This window comes from Asterias rubens, chromosome 1 (genome assembly GCF_902459465.1).
Source record: "Asterias rubens chromosome 1, eAstRub1.3, whole genome shotgun sequence".
In the NCBI taxonomy this organism is placed as follows: Eukaryota; Metazoa; Echinodermata; class Asteroidea; order Forcipulatida; family Asteriidae; genus Asterias; species Asterias rubens.
In genome coordinates, this window is record NC_047062.1 from 1,719,205 (window position 1) to 1,736,573 (window position 17,369).

Sequence of the window (17,369 nt, forward strand, 5' to 3'; positions counted from 1 at the left end):
AATGGTGGGTTTTCCCGTTATTTTCTCCCGACTCCGATGACCAATTGAGCCTAAATTTTCACAGGTTTGTTATTTTATATATATATTAGTTGTGATACACGAAGTGTGGGCCTTGGACAATACTGTTTACCGAAAGTGTCCAATGGCCTTAAACTCATGTTTAGATCCAGTCTATAGTAACACTCCACGGCTACAAAATATACATGAGTGCTTTCAGTAAAACAGGCATAACTTCTCTAAAAAATATTCCATTTGTTTCATTCTTTTTTTAAGATAAGCAGTAAAAATGCTTGTGTATTATGAGTTTCACCGGGTTTTGGGTGTGTCAATGATTTCTTAAATCATCCTCGGTCAACTTCTTTTTGACCCTTTAGGCCTACAGAACAAGCATTAGATTTGCCAGAGATTTAGCCACGCTTCCCCAGAAATTTAGAAATAATACAAAGAAAGAGTGGTGCGTCAATTTCAGACTAAGCTGGTTGGAGGGGGCTCTTTGTTTTAAAACAAAGAGACTCGAGCTCCTTTGTCTGAAGTTGTTCAACCGACACGCGCTCAGTGAGAGTAATAAAATCACCACAGGAGGGCGCTCTTGAAATAAAAATAGAACCTGGCAGACAACACGTGTGCACTTTGGTATTGGAAATACCCGTATTGGAAATACCCGATCATTATTACGAGAAGAATGTGCGGTGTCCGGACGGCTACCATATGATAATATTAATCTGAACTTAGGAAGGTAAGCTTTGTGTTTCTTTTTGTCTGAAATATTGGAAGTGGTAGTAGTCTGTACAACTATATTGCTGGCCGCCAATATTGTAGATAATCAAGGTGAATTTGTATCTCTTGTGGGGGTGTCAGCAGACGACGAAATGGTTTGTGTTAAAAATTATATCTGTCGCCATCGTATTGTTATCGTAGCCTACATGTTTGATGTTGTTTACTGCACTGGTACTCCGAACTCCATTACTGGGACCAGTTCTTAACTTAGTTGGGACATAAATGGTTGGGAACACCCGTATTATTTGCTAACATTAGGTCACTGGAACTGTGCATGTAAAAACTGCATCATTCTTTGGTCATGTTTTAACTTAGTTTTAGTTACATCAGTCTTCACTTTATTTAGTTACACTTGTGGTTTGTTTGTCATTTTTGTTGAATGTTGGTTGTTATAATAATTGTAATGGAAAGAGGAAGGAGTAAATAAGGACAGGAAATTGGTTGTTCATATAAATAAATTGTGTATTCAATTTTCTGACTAACAGTTACACTATGTATTAACATAATTGCATTTGGCTATTTTGATTGAAATATAAATTGATACGCTGGGTTATTCCTCTAGTCCTAGAACTATGAATGAGGTTCGTTCCGCTATTGTCTCCATGTTGAGATGATACTCAATAGCAGAACGAACCTCATAGTTCTAGGAGTAATTAAAAGGCTTCTTGATATGGTGTGTAATCATACCCTTTTTGCTGTTTGGAGGATTTTGGTTCAAACTTCATTCTAAAATTCACTGTGGATGGAGGGATTGCATCATTAAATACTGACACACATCGCAAACAATTTGTGCGATAATTAATTATAGCACATTTCCCCGACTAGCTTGGCAAAAGGTATAGATTTGATTGCTCCCTGCCTAAAGAGCAGGGCTGGAATGACACGGAGGCCAAGGTTCATTGCCCCTGGTCTTGGCCTTGGTGCCACTTCAAAAGTTTCCCAGAGACTTTAAGATTTCTCATGGAAGTGCCCTTTGAAACATGAAAATGGCCTTGCCCTTTTAAATATTAAGCGTTTTAATAAAAAAAAAAATTTTTTTAATTGGACTACATGTACATGGAACAGTCAAAGTCTTATAATTCTTACTAAACAGTTGTGGGACCCTTTTTGTCTTTGATTTCCAAACTAGCACGGGAATTTATAATCGAGGTCTTCTTGTAGCCCAACTTGGAGCAGTTTGTAGATTGGTTCGTTTGATTCAGAGATTCACAGAGTAGCCAACCAAGCTGTACGTCGGTCATAATGGCATCAACTTCAAAAGCGTCCAAAACTGAGGATGCTCAAACTCAGTTGCAGGGTAAGATGAAGATCAAAATCATATATTTATGGTTTATGCGTACTTATATTTAATGCGTACTGTTGCAGAATTAGATTCAATACCCGGTCATGACACTTGTTCCCTTGAGCAAGGCACTTTAACCAAAATTGCTTCGTAAAAATTTGGGAAGGTATTGCATTCTGCTCTACCAGCCGGGCTCCTAGTGGATGATACCCATGCCTACATCCTTACAGACTGTGAAGGGGGTAACCCTGTTTCAGCCCTAGGAGCAGGTGGCTCCTAGTGGATGATACCCATGCCTACATCCTTACGGACTGTGAAGGGGGTAACCCTGTTTCAGCCCTAGGAGTAGGTGGCTCCTAGTGGATGATGCACATGCCTACACGCTTATGGACTGTGAAGGGGGTAACCCTGTTTCAGCCCTTATGAGTACATGTGGCAGCGTGTCCCTGTGTAGCTCTCCGACCTTACTTGTGATGTTAGGCGATCCCTCATTAAATTAAAAGTTAAAATAAATTAATATGGTAGATTTTGTGTTGTAATCCAATCCGCATTAGGAGTTCTGGATGAACTTGGCCAAGTTGAGATGAAGCTGGATTGCGTCAGGAAGCGGATCGATTCCCTGGTCCAACAGCAAGACCAACTCCTTGGCAAGAAGCAAGAGCTGAAAACCAAAGCGGACCAGCTGCAGACTCTGTGCCAGAAACTGGAAACAGCAAGAGGGGACTTTCAGAAGTCAGGTAAACTTAATAAATATGGCGTGTCCGGCTGAGCTGTCTTGCATTGGACTCAAGTTCTAGTGTTTCTGAATGTGGGTTCGAGTCCTGGTGAGGACTTGTGTCCTTGAGCAAGACCCTGAACCATAATTGCTTTGACATTTGGATGGGACTTAAAGCCTTAGATCCTGTGTGTTGTGGAATGCACTTGTGTAAAAAAAAACTAGCACACTCGTCTGTATTCTGAACTCAAATTGTTTAAGTTTGGCCAAAGCATGCTGAACTGAAAAAATGTCTTTGGACTGTTTTCTACATGGTGTTTATCTTGGTTTAAAAAGCCCTTCTGTGTTTTCTGGGCCATTGTATAGGGCCCTATGGTTTTTTCTTTATATATTTGTTGGTGCGTATTGGCTGAAATCTGTGCGTATCGGTGCGCATATCGCTTACCAGTCTGATACGCTAGTTCAGCATGGGGAGAACTCTGCACCTTCTTTTGAGCAATGAAGCCATGTTTACATCTTAACTTCCCCTAGATTTCTCCTGGTCCGAAGAGCTTCATAACTTGAAGAAGTCCAAGTTTGGAATCAAGACCCTAAGATCAATGCAGGAGCAGGTGATAAACACGACGATGTCTGGAAGAGACTGCCTTCTGGTCATGCCTACGGGAGCTGGAAAGAGCCTGTGCTTCCAGCTACCTGCACTCCTGACAAAAGGTAAGTGTGTTGATTCAGTGATATCTTTCAACACAACACCCCTCCAGCTATGAAATGGTAAGGCCCTCCATCGCCCTCGGGTAAACAACTCCTTATAAGGAAATGATGTGGGCGTCGTGCATATCGCGTGATGTGGCACAACTGTCCCAGCCGTTGCTGTCAACCAATAGGAATGAAGAAACTGTCTTATAAGCACAGGTGCAAGCTCGCGTGTCACGCCCATGTTTCAACACTTTTTACCGGTCATAAACAAAGGTTTATACACACCCACGTGACGCGCTCTCCACCAATAGGAATAGCGAAACTGCCTGAGGATTTTATGAATGACAAATAAAAATAGGTGTCCAAATTTAAAACAGGGTGTCCAACAGACACCCTGAAAGCTCTCTGGCTAGCACTGTTGTGTGAGCAAGAGAGCTTGTATAACGACGTAAAGTGGAGTTACCATTTGGGTTCATTAATCACGTTATTATTCAGAGTCTTTCTTCTTGCTTTCTGACTTAAAAGACACTGGACACTATTGATGATTGTCAAAGACCAGTCTTCTAAACTGATGTATCTCAACATATGCATAAAATAACAAACCTGTGAAAATTTGAGTTCAATCGGCTGTCGGAGTTGCAAGATAATAATGAAAGGAAAAAAACGCCCTTGTCACACGAAGTTGTGTGCTTTCAGATGCTTGATTTCAAGACCTCAAATTTTAAATCTGAGGTCTCGAAATCAAATTCATTGAAAATTACTTCTTTCTCAAAAACTACGTTAGAGAGAGCCGTTTCCCACAATGTTTTATACCATTTAACAGCTCCCCATTACTCGTTACCAAGTAAGGTTTTATGCTAATAATTGTTTTGAGTAATTACCTTAAGTGTCCACTGCCTTTAACATCGTACCCTCTGTAGGTGTGACACTAGTGGTATCTCCCCTAGTGGCTCTGATGGAGGACCAGACGCTTGCCATGAACGAGCTTGGTGTACCAGCGGCAATGCTATCCTCAAGCACATCCCCAGAGCAGGTGCTGAAAATCTCTCAATTTGAAACTTTGTTTATTTATATTTAATTTGTTTAAAGTTCAGTAGAGTGTGGGATCGAGTCCCCGACCATTATTGCTGCGTGCTTTAGATGGGACGTAAAGCTGTTGGTCCTGCATTGTGATTGACCGTAAAAGAACCCAGTGCACTTATCGTAAAGAGAAGGGGTTCCTGGTTTGATTGGCTGCATATTGCGCCACAGAACCTTGTAAAACCATTACATGGTGCTATGTCAAGGAATTGGTCTCATACCTGAAAAAAAAAAACTCTGCATACCTTGCAGGAAAAATAAGTTGGAGCATCATGAAGGTCACTGAGTGACGGATTTGATTGAGCGCTATATTAGAAGTCACTATTATTAGAAATATTATTTAGTATTTGTCATTTGCAGTTGAAGGCGACCAATGCTGCCATGCTGGATGATAACGCCCCACTGCGTCTTCTTTACGTCACTCCAGAGAAGATTGCTAAGAGCAAACGCTTCATGGCTCAACTTCAGAAGTGCCATCTGAAGGGACGGCTGGCCAGGATCGCTATCGATGAAGTGCACTGCTGCAGTCAGTGGGGACATGACTTCAGACCCGGTGAGTGTTTTTAAATTGAAACTGGTTCATGGGGATCATGTTACATATACCTGTATCATTAAGATCTAGATTCAAAGTAGCAATTTTTTTTCATGCACGGCCTTGATTTCACAAATCCCCCCTGGTGGCAGTTGATTTGGGTCAACAGCACAAATCAGTTAGGGGTAGCATTCACCTTGAAGTGGTCGACTGTGGCCTTGTGATGTCAGGCAATCTCTCATTAAAATAAATATATATAATAATAATAATTCAACAGACCGTGCAAATCTTGTGTGTATCAAAGATGATTTTCTATGAAATCAAATCTTCTTTTTGAATTCTATTTATGTAAAATTCATAAAAATAAAAATACCCAAAGCAGTTTGTTATAAGTATAATGTAAATTTTTAGTACAACAAATTTTTAGTACAAACTTGCTCTATTCATTTTCAAATTTCTTCACAACAATGCTCCAGAATTCCTTTAGCAACCTCATCCACCCATACACCTCAGCACACACCGGACTGCGTTCTAATGAGCTCATGATGCTTCATCAGCCCAGAACTTCCACTCTTTGGGGCAATAGGTCATTTTCTGTAGCATCAGCCCGGGTGTGGAACCAACTCCCACTGACTGTCAAATCATCTCCATCCATCACAACATTCAAGACAAACTTAAAATCTCATCTGTTCAAACAAGCATACTCACACAATCCTCAGTCCTAATTTGTCTTCCTGAGGCGGATACCGGCGCTCTTTTTAAGTGTTCTTTATTATTATTATTGTTTAAAGGGAAGGTACACGTTTGGTAATTACTCAAAACGAACATGAACTTAAAAACTGACTTGGTAACAAGCATTGGAGAGCTGTTGATAGTATAAAACATTGTGGGAAACGACTCCCTCTGAAGTAATGAGTTTTTGAGAAAAAAGGTAATTTCTCACTAAAATAATAAAATACTTCTAGCTAGAAGTATTTTATTCTTATCTGAAAGCACACAAATTTGTCCATGGAGGGTGTTTTTTCTTTCATCATTTTTCTCGCAACTTTGATGACCAATTAAGCCAACATGGAGAAACAGATGAGTTCCCAATATCAGCAGGGGTGTTACAGGGTGATACTCTGGCACCATATCTCTTCATTGTGGTGCTAGACTATGCACTCAGACGGGCAATTGATGGGCGAGAGGAGGAGCTTGGCTTCACCATTGACAGGAGGAGGAGCAGACGAGTGGCTCCAGTCACGATCACGGACCTTGATTTTGCAGATGACATTGTTCTGATATCTGATGAGATTGAGCAGGCTCAACTGATTCTGCAAAGAACAGAGACCGAATGTGCCAGAGTGGGGCTATTTCTCAACACCAGGAAGACAAAGTACATGATATTTAACAGCTACACTACCACCCCCTTAAAGACAACCATCAGTTCCGAGCTGAACCGTGTAGCAGATTTCAAATACCTGGGCTCGTGGGTTAATAACACTGAGAAAGATGTGAAATGTCGTATCGCTCTTGCCTGGAAGGCACTCAACTCCACGAAGAACATATGGTCAAGTCAGATGTCCCAGTCCCTGAAGGTGAAGTTCTTTACTGCCACTGTGGAATGCGTACTGCTTTATGGATGTGAGTCCTGGACACTAGCCAGTCGTCTAGAGAAGAGACTGGACGGCTGCTATACGAGAATGCTTCGCTCTGTTAAACAGATTCATTGGGAGAGGCATGTCACAAACCTGGAGCTCTACGGTGGGCTACCGAGAGTTAGCACCAAGATTAGGGCAAGAAGGCTGAGACTAGCAGGACACTGTCTCAGACATGATGAGCTGGCAGCGAGCAAGCTTGTGCTTTGGGCCCCTACTCAAGGTCACTGTTTCCGAGGTAGACCACAAACCACCTATGTGGACACCTTGTGCAGGGACTCTGGACTGGGTCGGGAAGAGCTGCGTACAGCAATGGAGGACCAACGTGTTTGGAGGGCCATCATCTGATGCTCCGCATCGACTGAATGAATGATGAAGCCAACATTTTCACAGGCTTGTTATTTTATGGTATGATGGGATACACCAAGTGAGAAGACTGGTCTTTGACATTTACCAAACGTGTACCTTCCCTTTAAATGAACATTCAAACAAAATGACAATTTTGGACGAGGTTGTTCATGAGTAGAAACCCATTTGCCAATTACATTTTCTCTTCAGCGATGTAACTAATATTCCTGTACATTTGGACGTTACAGATTATAAGATGTTGGGTGTTTTGAAGAGACAGTTTCCCGAGGTACCAGTACTAGGCCTCACGGCGACCGCAACGGCTAGCGTTCTTGAGGATGTGAAGAACCTGCTTAATATGCACGCATGCATCATACTGAGGTCATCGTACAACAGGGCTAATCTTCTCTATCAGGTACCAGTGAAAAACCTTTTCTTAAAAATAATGTAATAATGTTCATCCCGCCCCACCCGACGACGCTACCTTTAGGAGAATGATTGGTCTAATTTTTAAAAACTAAATCAAATAGTACAATTTATTATACATTTTGCTTTGTGTGCTGCAATTACCTCAAGGGACGAGCCGCTTGAAGCACGCACAGTGTAGGAATTTTAGAAAGCGGGTGATCGTCGGACGGCCTTTATCACATGCAGTTTTCAAAACGAAAAAAAACACAAAATTTTGGGACAATGTTATCCCTAAATTTTGGCCCTAAATAATACTTTTTCCATCAAAAACCATTTTCATGAATAGGGGATTAAGAGGTTCCGTCGTTAAAAACTTTGTTTGCCATAAAAACGTTGAGATTCAACGATCGGTAAACTTTGCCCCCACATCAGGCGCGCCCTCAATCGGCGAAAGTTGTTTTAAGTTCAATATGCTTCAAGGCTGTACATTGTACCATTCTACAGGCGTGCGGCACACTGTTTGGCAATTCTTTCTTGTTCACAAATATGCGTATTGTATTGGAGGCCAATCACAGCGTGTGGACTGTTTATGCACTATGCATACAGTGGGTATTTCCAAGGGCGACAGAATGTTTTTGCATGCTTTGTGTGATGTGGTGGATCACAGGTATACGAACCATGTGGCCGTGTGTCAGCGTGTTTTAACGTCTGTTTACGACCGCATTTCCAATGCTGTAGTTTTTAAGGCTTGTCAGGTACTCGTTTGATCGTACAAAATGCAGTCTAAAAATAGCCTGTTTCTCATTTGTTGTGGCAGGGCGGCCAACAATTTTCAGTAGGGCAGCCAGTTCTTTGGCAGGGAGGCCTAAATTTTAGGAGGGCGGCCCGCCCTCCTAATTTACATGTGTGAAGAACACTGAGGTATAAACTGAATTATCCTGATGATTGTAGAGGTGCAGCGTGCGAAGAGTTTTATAAATATTGAACTTAACCTTCTTACTGTTGTACAACCGAGTGAACAACTGTTTGAAATCCTTCAATAGCATGGATTGTGTATGATAGCACATATGTATAACAGCGGATAAGAGCATCGGACTCCAGCTCTAGTGTTTCTGTTCTGCAGAGGATGGGTTTGAGTCCCGGTCATGACACTTGTGCGAGACACTTCACCATTATTGTGGTGTCCTTTGGATGAGACAATAAAGACCTGGGTCTTTGTGTGTATTGCATGTAAAAGTGCCCAGTGCACTTATCAAATAGAGAATGGGGTTCACCCCTGTGTTCCTGGTTTGATTGACAGCATATTGCGCCACATGCCCCAAGCACCTTGCAAACCATTACTTGGTGATGTGTAAAGGAATAGGTCTCATACTTCAAATATGTAGCTCCACAATACCTTGCAGGGAATATACTGAATGTTGAAGCGCCATTGAGTGACTGATACGAGCACTTTGTAAGAAGCCATAATTATTAATAAGGGAATCAATGTGTGGTGAAGAGGTTTTCAACTAGTGGTTTAATCCCAACGAGGCCTGGTTCTTGATAATTTTTACCGAGACAAAGTCGAGGTAAATTATCAAGAACCAGGCCTCGGCGGGTTTAAACCACTAGTTGAAAACCGATTCAACAGACTTTGATTCCCATTCATAAATACCTTTTGGTTAAAAGGCGTAATAAAGTAAGAAACTCTGTAAAACTTATCCATTTCCGAGTGCTTGAGCTCTGTTTCCACCTCCATGGTATGTTCAGTATGTACGCGTGTGTTTACCGGTTCCGTTCGTGCCCATGCGCATATAGTCTTGGTGCATATTCGCTGGTTTTCCTTTCACACACAGCGCGACCAACTCACGGACAGCGCCTGCATCGCCCGTAATAAGAAACGTCTTGCATAAAGACTAGCGTGGACAACCGGTTATAAACACTGGTCATTATCAACGGTTTAAACACTCCCACGTGACGCGCTCTCCACCAATAGGAATAGCGAAACTGTCTGAGGTATTTATGAATTATTATTATTGTACAACAACTTCAGAAGGAATTTGTTTTCTTTCAGATTTGTGACAAGCCCAGCAATCAGGCAAGCTTCAACGAGAAAATTGTGAATTTGTTGAACGGACGATTCAAGCACAAATCAGGTTGGTCATTTCCATTCTACCAAATCTCCTGCTGTTTCAAAATGATGACTCAAACAAGCAAGTTTTTGGTTTGTTAAGACACTGGTTGTGGAGTAAATAACAGGGTGTCAATTTGTTTCTTCATCACTCTCAAAATGCATGCAGATGAGTGCATCTGTTATAAATTAGTTATTGAATTTATCCTCTTTCCTTTTCTTGATATTCTCTTTAGGCATTATCTACTGTCTATCCAAGAAGAATACAGAAGACGTGACCGAAGCCTTGCGTAAGAGTAAGATCAATGCTGAGTCTTATCATGCCGATCTCAGTGCTAGCATCCGGAGTGCAGTACATGGACGTTGGAAGAAAGGAGATACACAGGTTCGTTCCACTTGTTACTCAGTCGGCCTAGATTTCCTTCCAGGGTTCTCTAGACAATTTAGAGGATTGCATTTTCGCCATCCCCAAAAATAAAAATCCACCTCCCCCACAGCTGCCCCCACACTGAAACTTAGTTTCAGGAGAGTGGGCTTGAGTTCTGGTGCACACAGTTGGTCCATTCCATTGTAAAAACACATCTATTCTCTTTAATAATAATAATATCAAAGTCTTATATAGTGCACGTATCTACCATCAAGGTACTCAAGGCACTGAGTATATACAAACTTACAGAAAGATATGTAATTGCAGTGATGAATTCTGAGACCCAATTAAGGTGCTACGGCGCATTAAGCAGCCACAACCAGGAACACCGGGGCGAACCCCTTCTCTTTTCGATAAGTGCACTGGGTTCTTTTACATGCGTTACACAACACATGGGACCAACAGCTTTACATCCCATCCGAAGGACGAAGCAATGGTTAAGTGTCTTGCTCAAGGACACAGTGTCACGGCTGGGGATTCGAACCCATACTCTGTTGATCAGAAACACCAGAGTTTGAATTCGGTGCTCTTAACCGCTCGGCCACGACACTTCCACTCGCTCATAAACGTCTTTTCAGTAGCTCTCTTACCAGCGCATTGAATTTTGTAAAATGCGCTTTATTATTATTATTTATTGTTATTTTAGAACAATCATTGCTAGAAAAAAATACTCCTCAAACTACCATTGATTTTTGTTTCAATCAGTCTTGAATACATTTGAAAATGTTTGATTCTCCCCCACAAAGTGCTTCATTGCTTCTCACTTGTGCCCCTCCCCTACCACTAACCTGCGTTCTTCCTGGTTGGGTTGCTGTGTTTTTTCCCTCCATTGTTAATACAATAAGTAAACAGCTAAATATTTTCTTTTGTTTTTAACCCATACACTGATATGTATTAAACATTGTATACTCTGAGAAAAAAAATCAACAGGTAGAGCAGCGGGTACTGTAACGTTTTAAAAAAGTTATGTTAATTTTTGCACAGGGGATAAAGAATATAATCTGTTTATTTTATTCCCACTCAAGTCGATTTATATTGATATCTGAAACAAAAAGTTGCATCCCCTAAAGGTGATCCCCGTAATTTGGGTGTGATCCCTGGCGACACAGCAGTTAACGGTTGCATGGCTTCTGACTGGCACCCCGAACAAAGATAGCTCAGTTGGTAGAGCGCCTGCACGTTAATCCGGAGTTCGTTGGTTCGAATCCCATTTAGTCAATTCTTTGTTCAACCCCCAAAATCATTTCAAAATTTACCCAGTCAGTTTCCCTTGTGGTTTATATTGATATTTTATTTCAAGTTGAACTATTTCTCACAAACAAGAATACTGGCATGTGAATGGAGGTTAAACAGAAAGTGTTCTTAATTTATTGAAGGTGGTTGTAGCAACGATAGCCTTTGGTATGGGAATTGATAAACCAGACGTCCGCTTCGTCATTCACCACTCAATCAGTAAATCACTGGAGAATTACTACCAAGAAAGTGGAAGAGCAGGTACGAGAGGCAAAACTCAACGATTGTCAGTAGACTCAAGACTCAAGCATGTACTGCTGGATTTAAATAAACAATAAGTGTGCTGTATTCTTTTATATGTGTCCTTTCAGAAAGGATGAAGCAATTACACCTGCACTAATGATGTCACCTTTGCTTGAAATACCCGGCTGTCAGACAAAGATACCACACCACCTATGTGATCACTGTGTCTTTGGCGCCCCAAATTGCACTAGTAGTGCAGTTAGAGTCCCAAGTAAAAATACAATTTGGACGTATAAGCGCATTAGTGAGATTTTACACTTTTGTCTGAGATCCAGGTACTTAGCTTCTATTAATAGCATTAGTGCAGAATGCTATTTCAGTGTCTTGCTTAAGGACACAAGTACCAAGACCCAATAAACTCACACATAACATATAAACTTGAGTCTGGTGCACTTGTGTGACTATAGTTCCGTATGTGACACCATCAATCCCTCAATAATAGCAATATCTCTCTTTTGATCAGGGCGTGATGACAAGCCAGCAGAATGTCTCCTCTTCTTCCATATGTCGGATGTTTTCCGTCAGAGTGGTATGGTCATGGTGGAGCAGACTGGACTACAGAAACTCTACACGATGGTGGCTTACTGCATTGACCAACATCGGTAAGCTGTCAATTTCACCATTGAGTCCTCTAAACACTTGATATAAGAGTCAAATGCTCTTTAAAGAAATGCTCTTTAAAGGCAGTGGACACTATTGGTAATTGTCAAAGACTAGCCTTCACAGTTGGTGTATCGCAACATATGCATACAATAACAAACCTGTGAAATTTGAGCTCAATCTGTCGTCGAAGTTGCGAGATAATAATGAAAGAAAAAAACACCCTTGTCACACAAAGTTGTGTGCGTATAGATGGTTGATTTCGAGACCTCAAGTTCTAAATCTGAGGTCTCGAAATAGTTGTGTGCGTATAGATGGTTGATTTCGAGACCTCAAGTTCTAAATCTGAGGTCTCGAAATCAAATTCGTGGAAAACTACTTCTTTCTCGAAAACTATGGCACTTCAGAGGGAGCCGTTTCACACAATGTTTTATACCATCAACCTCTCCCCATTATTTGTCACCAATGAAGGTTTTGTGCTAATAACTTTTTTGAGTTAGTACCAATAGTGTCCACTGCCTTTAAAGGCAAAGTATAACTTTGGTTTTTGGACTGATTCTATTGTTTTAATCCGTCAATGTGTCCAACCTAGTTCTTCCTATCAGGAAGTCTGAGCATGAAACCAGACTTTCTGCTTCTTCTCACCCATACTCTCTTGCTTTGTTGAGTTGAAGAACAGTGAGTCATTCTAACAGCTTTATTCCACATTCTGCATCTCTTTGGATCTCTTTATCTGGTTCATGTTTCCCTCCATCCTACAATCTAGACTGTTTCAATTCCTACATTCAGCTCCTCTGAGTTATTTCTCACATTTTATTAATTGTGCTTCTTATGCCCCCTTACCAAGAGTTTCTTAAAATACTTATACTACCATAAGCTACTAGAGGTTTCTAACCAACAGTTTTTATTGCACTTCATTTTAAGAGTGATAAACAACGAATACCTTCCCTTTACAATGATCCTTAACTGAAAGTAACTAACTTTGAAATGTTTCCATGTTCGGCAGATGTCGTCGCAAGATTCAGGCAGAGCACTTTGATGAGGAGTCGAGTAGCAGCAAACAGCAGTGTAATGGAATGTGCGATAACTGCAAACAGAAAGAGAAGGGTATGCTTCTTGTCAACCGCATTGGCTTGGTGTTCCCAATATTTTTAAAGGCCACCCACGGTTTTTTTGTTGTTGAACTTTTTGGGTATCAGGTTTAAACAAAAATGTTTTTGTTCAATTTCTTCTGAAATATGCGCAGACTAGTCAGTTTGTGTTAATTAAAAAAAAAAAAAAAATTGCGATACTGCCAAACATCACGAAATATCCAGCCACTTGAAGGTGAGGGATACACTTAACTGATAACAGTCACCAGCGGTATGCTGCCACATACTCCTGGGGATGAAATGGGTTTACCCCCATCACAGTCCAAATGATGTACGCATTGGTATCAGCCACTAGGAGCCTGGCTGGTAGAGCAGAATGCACTACCTTCCTTATTTTTACAAAGCAATTATGGGTGTGCCTTGTAATTAAGGGCACAGGGGTCATGAATGGGATTTGAACCCACACTCTGCTCTTGACAACATCAGAGCTTTGGTCCAGTAAACTAAACAGCCTGGCCACCTTCATAGATTTGAATATTTCTTTCATCCTGGCAGTTCATGATGTGAAACTGAATGAGTACATTTCAACCCTTCTGGACATACTGAAGGCAAACAGCAAGAAGGAAACGCGAATCACTCCGCTGAAGCTGGTGGACTTTTGGCTTGCCAAGAAACCTTCTGTACAACTAGCAGGTAAGATAAGACAAGGGTTTTCCTTGACCTAAATGTACGTCTTTTTCCCTTGAAAGGGGCCTTTCCACTAGACTAAAACTGTTGGCGTTGAAAGTACACCACTCTATTGTCAATTCATCAAGTTATAAAGTACAAGGAAAATTGACTGGGTAATTTGTGGTTTAATAACTTCCTGTTTGAAATCAAGAAGCTGCATCCCCTTAGGGTGGCTTTGCTGCCGCTTTCCTTGTTGTACCATAAGCTTGAGTATGATCCCTGGCTACACAACAGCTCATGATTGTTTGGCCTCTGACTGGTCCCTGAACAAAGATATACATAATAGAGAGATCGCCAACATCGGGCTCATTAGCTTAGTTGGTAAAGCGCCGGCATGTTAAAATGGAGATCGTTACTGAAGACTAAGATCATCACTGACGACCATCAAAGCTTTAATAGATGGAAATTTGCATCGGGGATAAAGAAAATTCATTTTTGTTTTACCCATTTACACTGATGTGTGTTAGCACTGAATACTCAGTACTTTCCAGATTTTTGTGAAAAAAATCACAGGCATTTTACTCGAGTGGGATTCAAAACTGTTGTTTCCTTTAAAATTTGTATGTGTCTGTTTTTACAGGTGGCAAACCGTCCCTGTTGAGTCGCCAGGATTGTGAATCCATCCTTTGCTTCCTTCTCCTGGAGGGTTTTCTCAAGGAGGACTTCCACTTCACTCCCTACGCAACCATCACCTACATCTTACCCGGACCAAAGGCAAATGGTTCCCTCAATAAGGATGCAGTTATCTTTAAGTATCGACCATCGTCTGGATCTGAGGCGACTGACACGGACACTACTGGAAAGACAGCTTCGAAGACAACTCTTGGCAACTCAAAGTTAAAGGGGTCGTCTGGGGAGGGTAGAGGAAGCTCTGGATGGGGTAAGAGTGCGCCCTCTACTGGGAGTCAGGGTAAAGATTTGAAGGGTTCTGAAGGCCAAGCTGCAAAGAGGAAACGGGAAGTGCCTGAATCAAAGACGCAGGCAAAGAAGGGAAGTGGAAGCGGGGACGTGAAAAAGCGAAAAGTGTGATGGTTTTGTAGTATGGCCCTTCATTCTTCAGCCTTATCCTCATTCTGTAGCCTCATTATTCTATTGCCTTTCAATCAAGGTATTCAGTTTGATTGGTGTGCAGAGAATGTTAACAAAACATGCTTCATTACGCTCCATTAAAAAATACATCCTTTTCAATGACCAAGTGTGTTAACATCCAATCACTTGGGTCATTAAACTTAAAGGATGATAAGTTAAATTACTAGATCCTGGAAAAGCAATTACATGGAGTTGGGGATAACTGGTGAATGTTACCAGACGAAAAGGATGTGTCTTTTAAGCCTCATTCTTTAATAGAGCATTCCCTTAATGTTTTTATTATGTTTTAACCATACACCAATGTGTGTAAAGTACTTTATACTCAGTACTTTCCCCAAAAGGAACAAATCTACAGGCATGTTACTCGGGTGGGATTCGAACCCACGACCTTAGCAATTCTAGAGCAGATAATGCACCACTAGATCATCTACAATGTAGCTTGGCCTTAGCCAGTGGCTAGAGGCAGTGGCTAGAGGCAGTGCGAATCCTATATATTAGCAGCAGATATTTTCCCCAGTCCCCCATTAACTTTATACGTTATCATCTTTATGCCACCATATCTCAGAGGTTAATCAATCATTAAGGCTCTTCTGCTAGTTGTGACAGGTTTTTTAAAACAAATGTATACATTATCATCTTTATGCCACCATCCGGGAAGTGTCGTGGGCGAGCGGTTAAGAGCACCGAATTCAAACTCTGGTGTTTCTGATCAGCAGAGTGTGGGTTCGAATCCCAAGCCGTGACACTTGTGTCCTTAAGCAAGACACTTTATCATTGCTTTGTCCTCTGGATGGGACGTAAAGCTGTTGGTCCCATGTGTTGTGTAACGCATGTAAAAGAACCCAGTGCACTTATCGAAAAGAGAAGGGGTTCGCCCCGGTGTTCCTGGTTGTGGCTGCTTAATGCGCCGTAGCACCTTGTAAACCCTTATAAGGTGCTAAATAATTGGGTCTCAGAATCCATCACTGCAATAACCTATCTTTCTGAAAGTTTGTATATACTCAGCGCCTTGAGTATACCTTGTTTGGTAGATACGTGCGCTATGTAAGACTTCGATATTATATTATATTATTATCTTAGAGGTTAACAGTGGTAATGCATAGCCATGTACCTTGGATGGGCCAATTAGCAACCTCCTTTTGACTTATGTGTAAGTGCATGACGTCGTGTGCATAAGGTCCATTGTTTGCACCTCAGCAACGTTTGAAAACAAACTAACATCTGAAATGGAGACAATCACATTGTCAAACAATTTATAACCAAATTGTACACAATTTTTCTTTATAATAAGTTTAAAATTAGTAGCAGGGGATGAGACATAACGTAATTTTACTCATTTGATTTGACTTTTTCTATAAACAAAAATGCATGACTTGCAGCTTTTAACGAGTAGCTACTACTTCAACGTTTGGTGATATGTTTTTGACAAATCAAAGTTAGCATAGCATTTTTAACACTTGAAATTATAGTAAATGCACAATGCTAAAAACAAGTTGTGTCTCTCTTTTTATTTGAATTTGGTTGACACTTCTAAAATGATTAATGCATGACAAGCATGAATTGTATCTGCTGGCAGTAGGGTGAAAATGTAGACTTAATGTATATTTAAAGTGCAATGTTTTTTAAAGTTTTTGATGCAGGCTGTAGTAGAATTACAAAACAAATACTTATAACCAAAGAAACATATTGAACTTATAATTTAAGTTGTAAGCTCATAACCAAAGAAACAAAGATGTGACTGATCTCACTGAAAGACCAAGAATTCTAGTTCTTTAATCTGATAATCGTAGAGTCATATAAATTAATAGCAACAAATGTCCAAATACACGAGACCATAGCTGTGGCCTTTAAAGGCAGTGGACACTATCGATAATTACTCAAAATATTTATAAGCATAAAACCTTACTTGGTAACGAGTAATGGGGAGAGGCTAGTAGTATAAAACATTGTGAGAAGTGGCTCCCTCTGAAGTGGAGTAGTTTTCAAGAAAGAAGTAATTTTCCACGAATTTGATTTCGAATTTGAGGTCTCAAAATCAAGCATCTGAATGCACACAACTTCGTGTGACAAGGGTGTTTTTTCTTTCTTTCATTATTATCTCGCAGCTTCGATGACCGATTGAGCTCAAATTTTCACAGGTTTGTTATTTTATGCATATGTTGAGATACAACAAGTGAGAAGACTGTCTTTGACAATTACTAATAGTGTCCACTGCCTTTAATGGCAGGAAAACAACAACATTACCAAGTTATGGCTTGTTGTGTTGGACATATTAATTGTTGTGTTGCACATAATATTTGCATCTTAATTTTGTG

The 17,369-nt window shown here is 40.8% G+C and overlaps 1 protein-coding gene across 1 annotated transcript; it reads left to right on the top strand.

Moving 5' to 3' along the window:
* The first annotated feature begins 650 nt into the window (after window positions 1–650).
* On the top strand, window positions 651–15,397 carry LOC117298649 (ATP-dependent DNA helicase Q1-like). Its single transcript, XM_033781970.1, has 14 exons — window positions 651–736; window positions 1,907–2,074; window positions 2,614–2,796; window positions 3,306–3,485; window positions 4,388–4,500; window positions 4,908–5,100; window positions 7,313–7,479; window positions 9,526–9,607; window positions 9,819–9,967; window positions 11,386–11,503; window positions 12,009–12,147; window positions 13,152–13,252; window positions 13,792–13,929; window positions 14,546–15,397. The coding sequence occupies exons 2-14, from the start codon at window positions 2,020–2,022 to the stop codon at window positions 14,992–14,994; spliced, it is 2,067 nt and encodes a 688-aa protein (XP_033637861.1). The 5' UTR covers window positions 651–736; window positions 1,907–2,019; the 3' UTR covers window positions 14,995–15,397.
* The last annotated feature ends 1,972 nt before the right edge of the window (window positions 15,398–17,369 follow it).

Excerpts from the sequence above, each read along its gene's own strand:
- LOC117298649 (XM_033781970.1), top strand. The coding sequence starts at position 2,020 with ATGGCATCAACTTCAAAAGCGTCCAAAACTGAGGATGCTCAAACTCAG. Across the intron at positions 9,968-11,385 it reads GGAAGAAAGGAGATACACAG|GTGGTTGTAGCAACGATAGC; the intron begins GTTCGTTCCACT and ends AATTTATTGAAG. Across the intron at positions 11,504-12,008 it reads CCAAGAAAGTGGAAGAGCAG|GGCGTGATGACAAGCCAGCA; the intron begins GTACGAGAGGCA and ends TCTTTTGATCAG.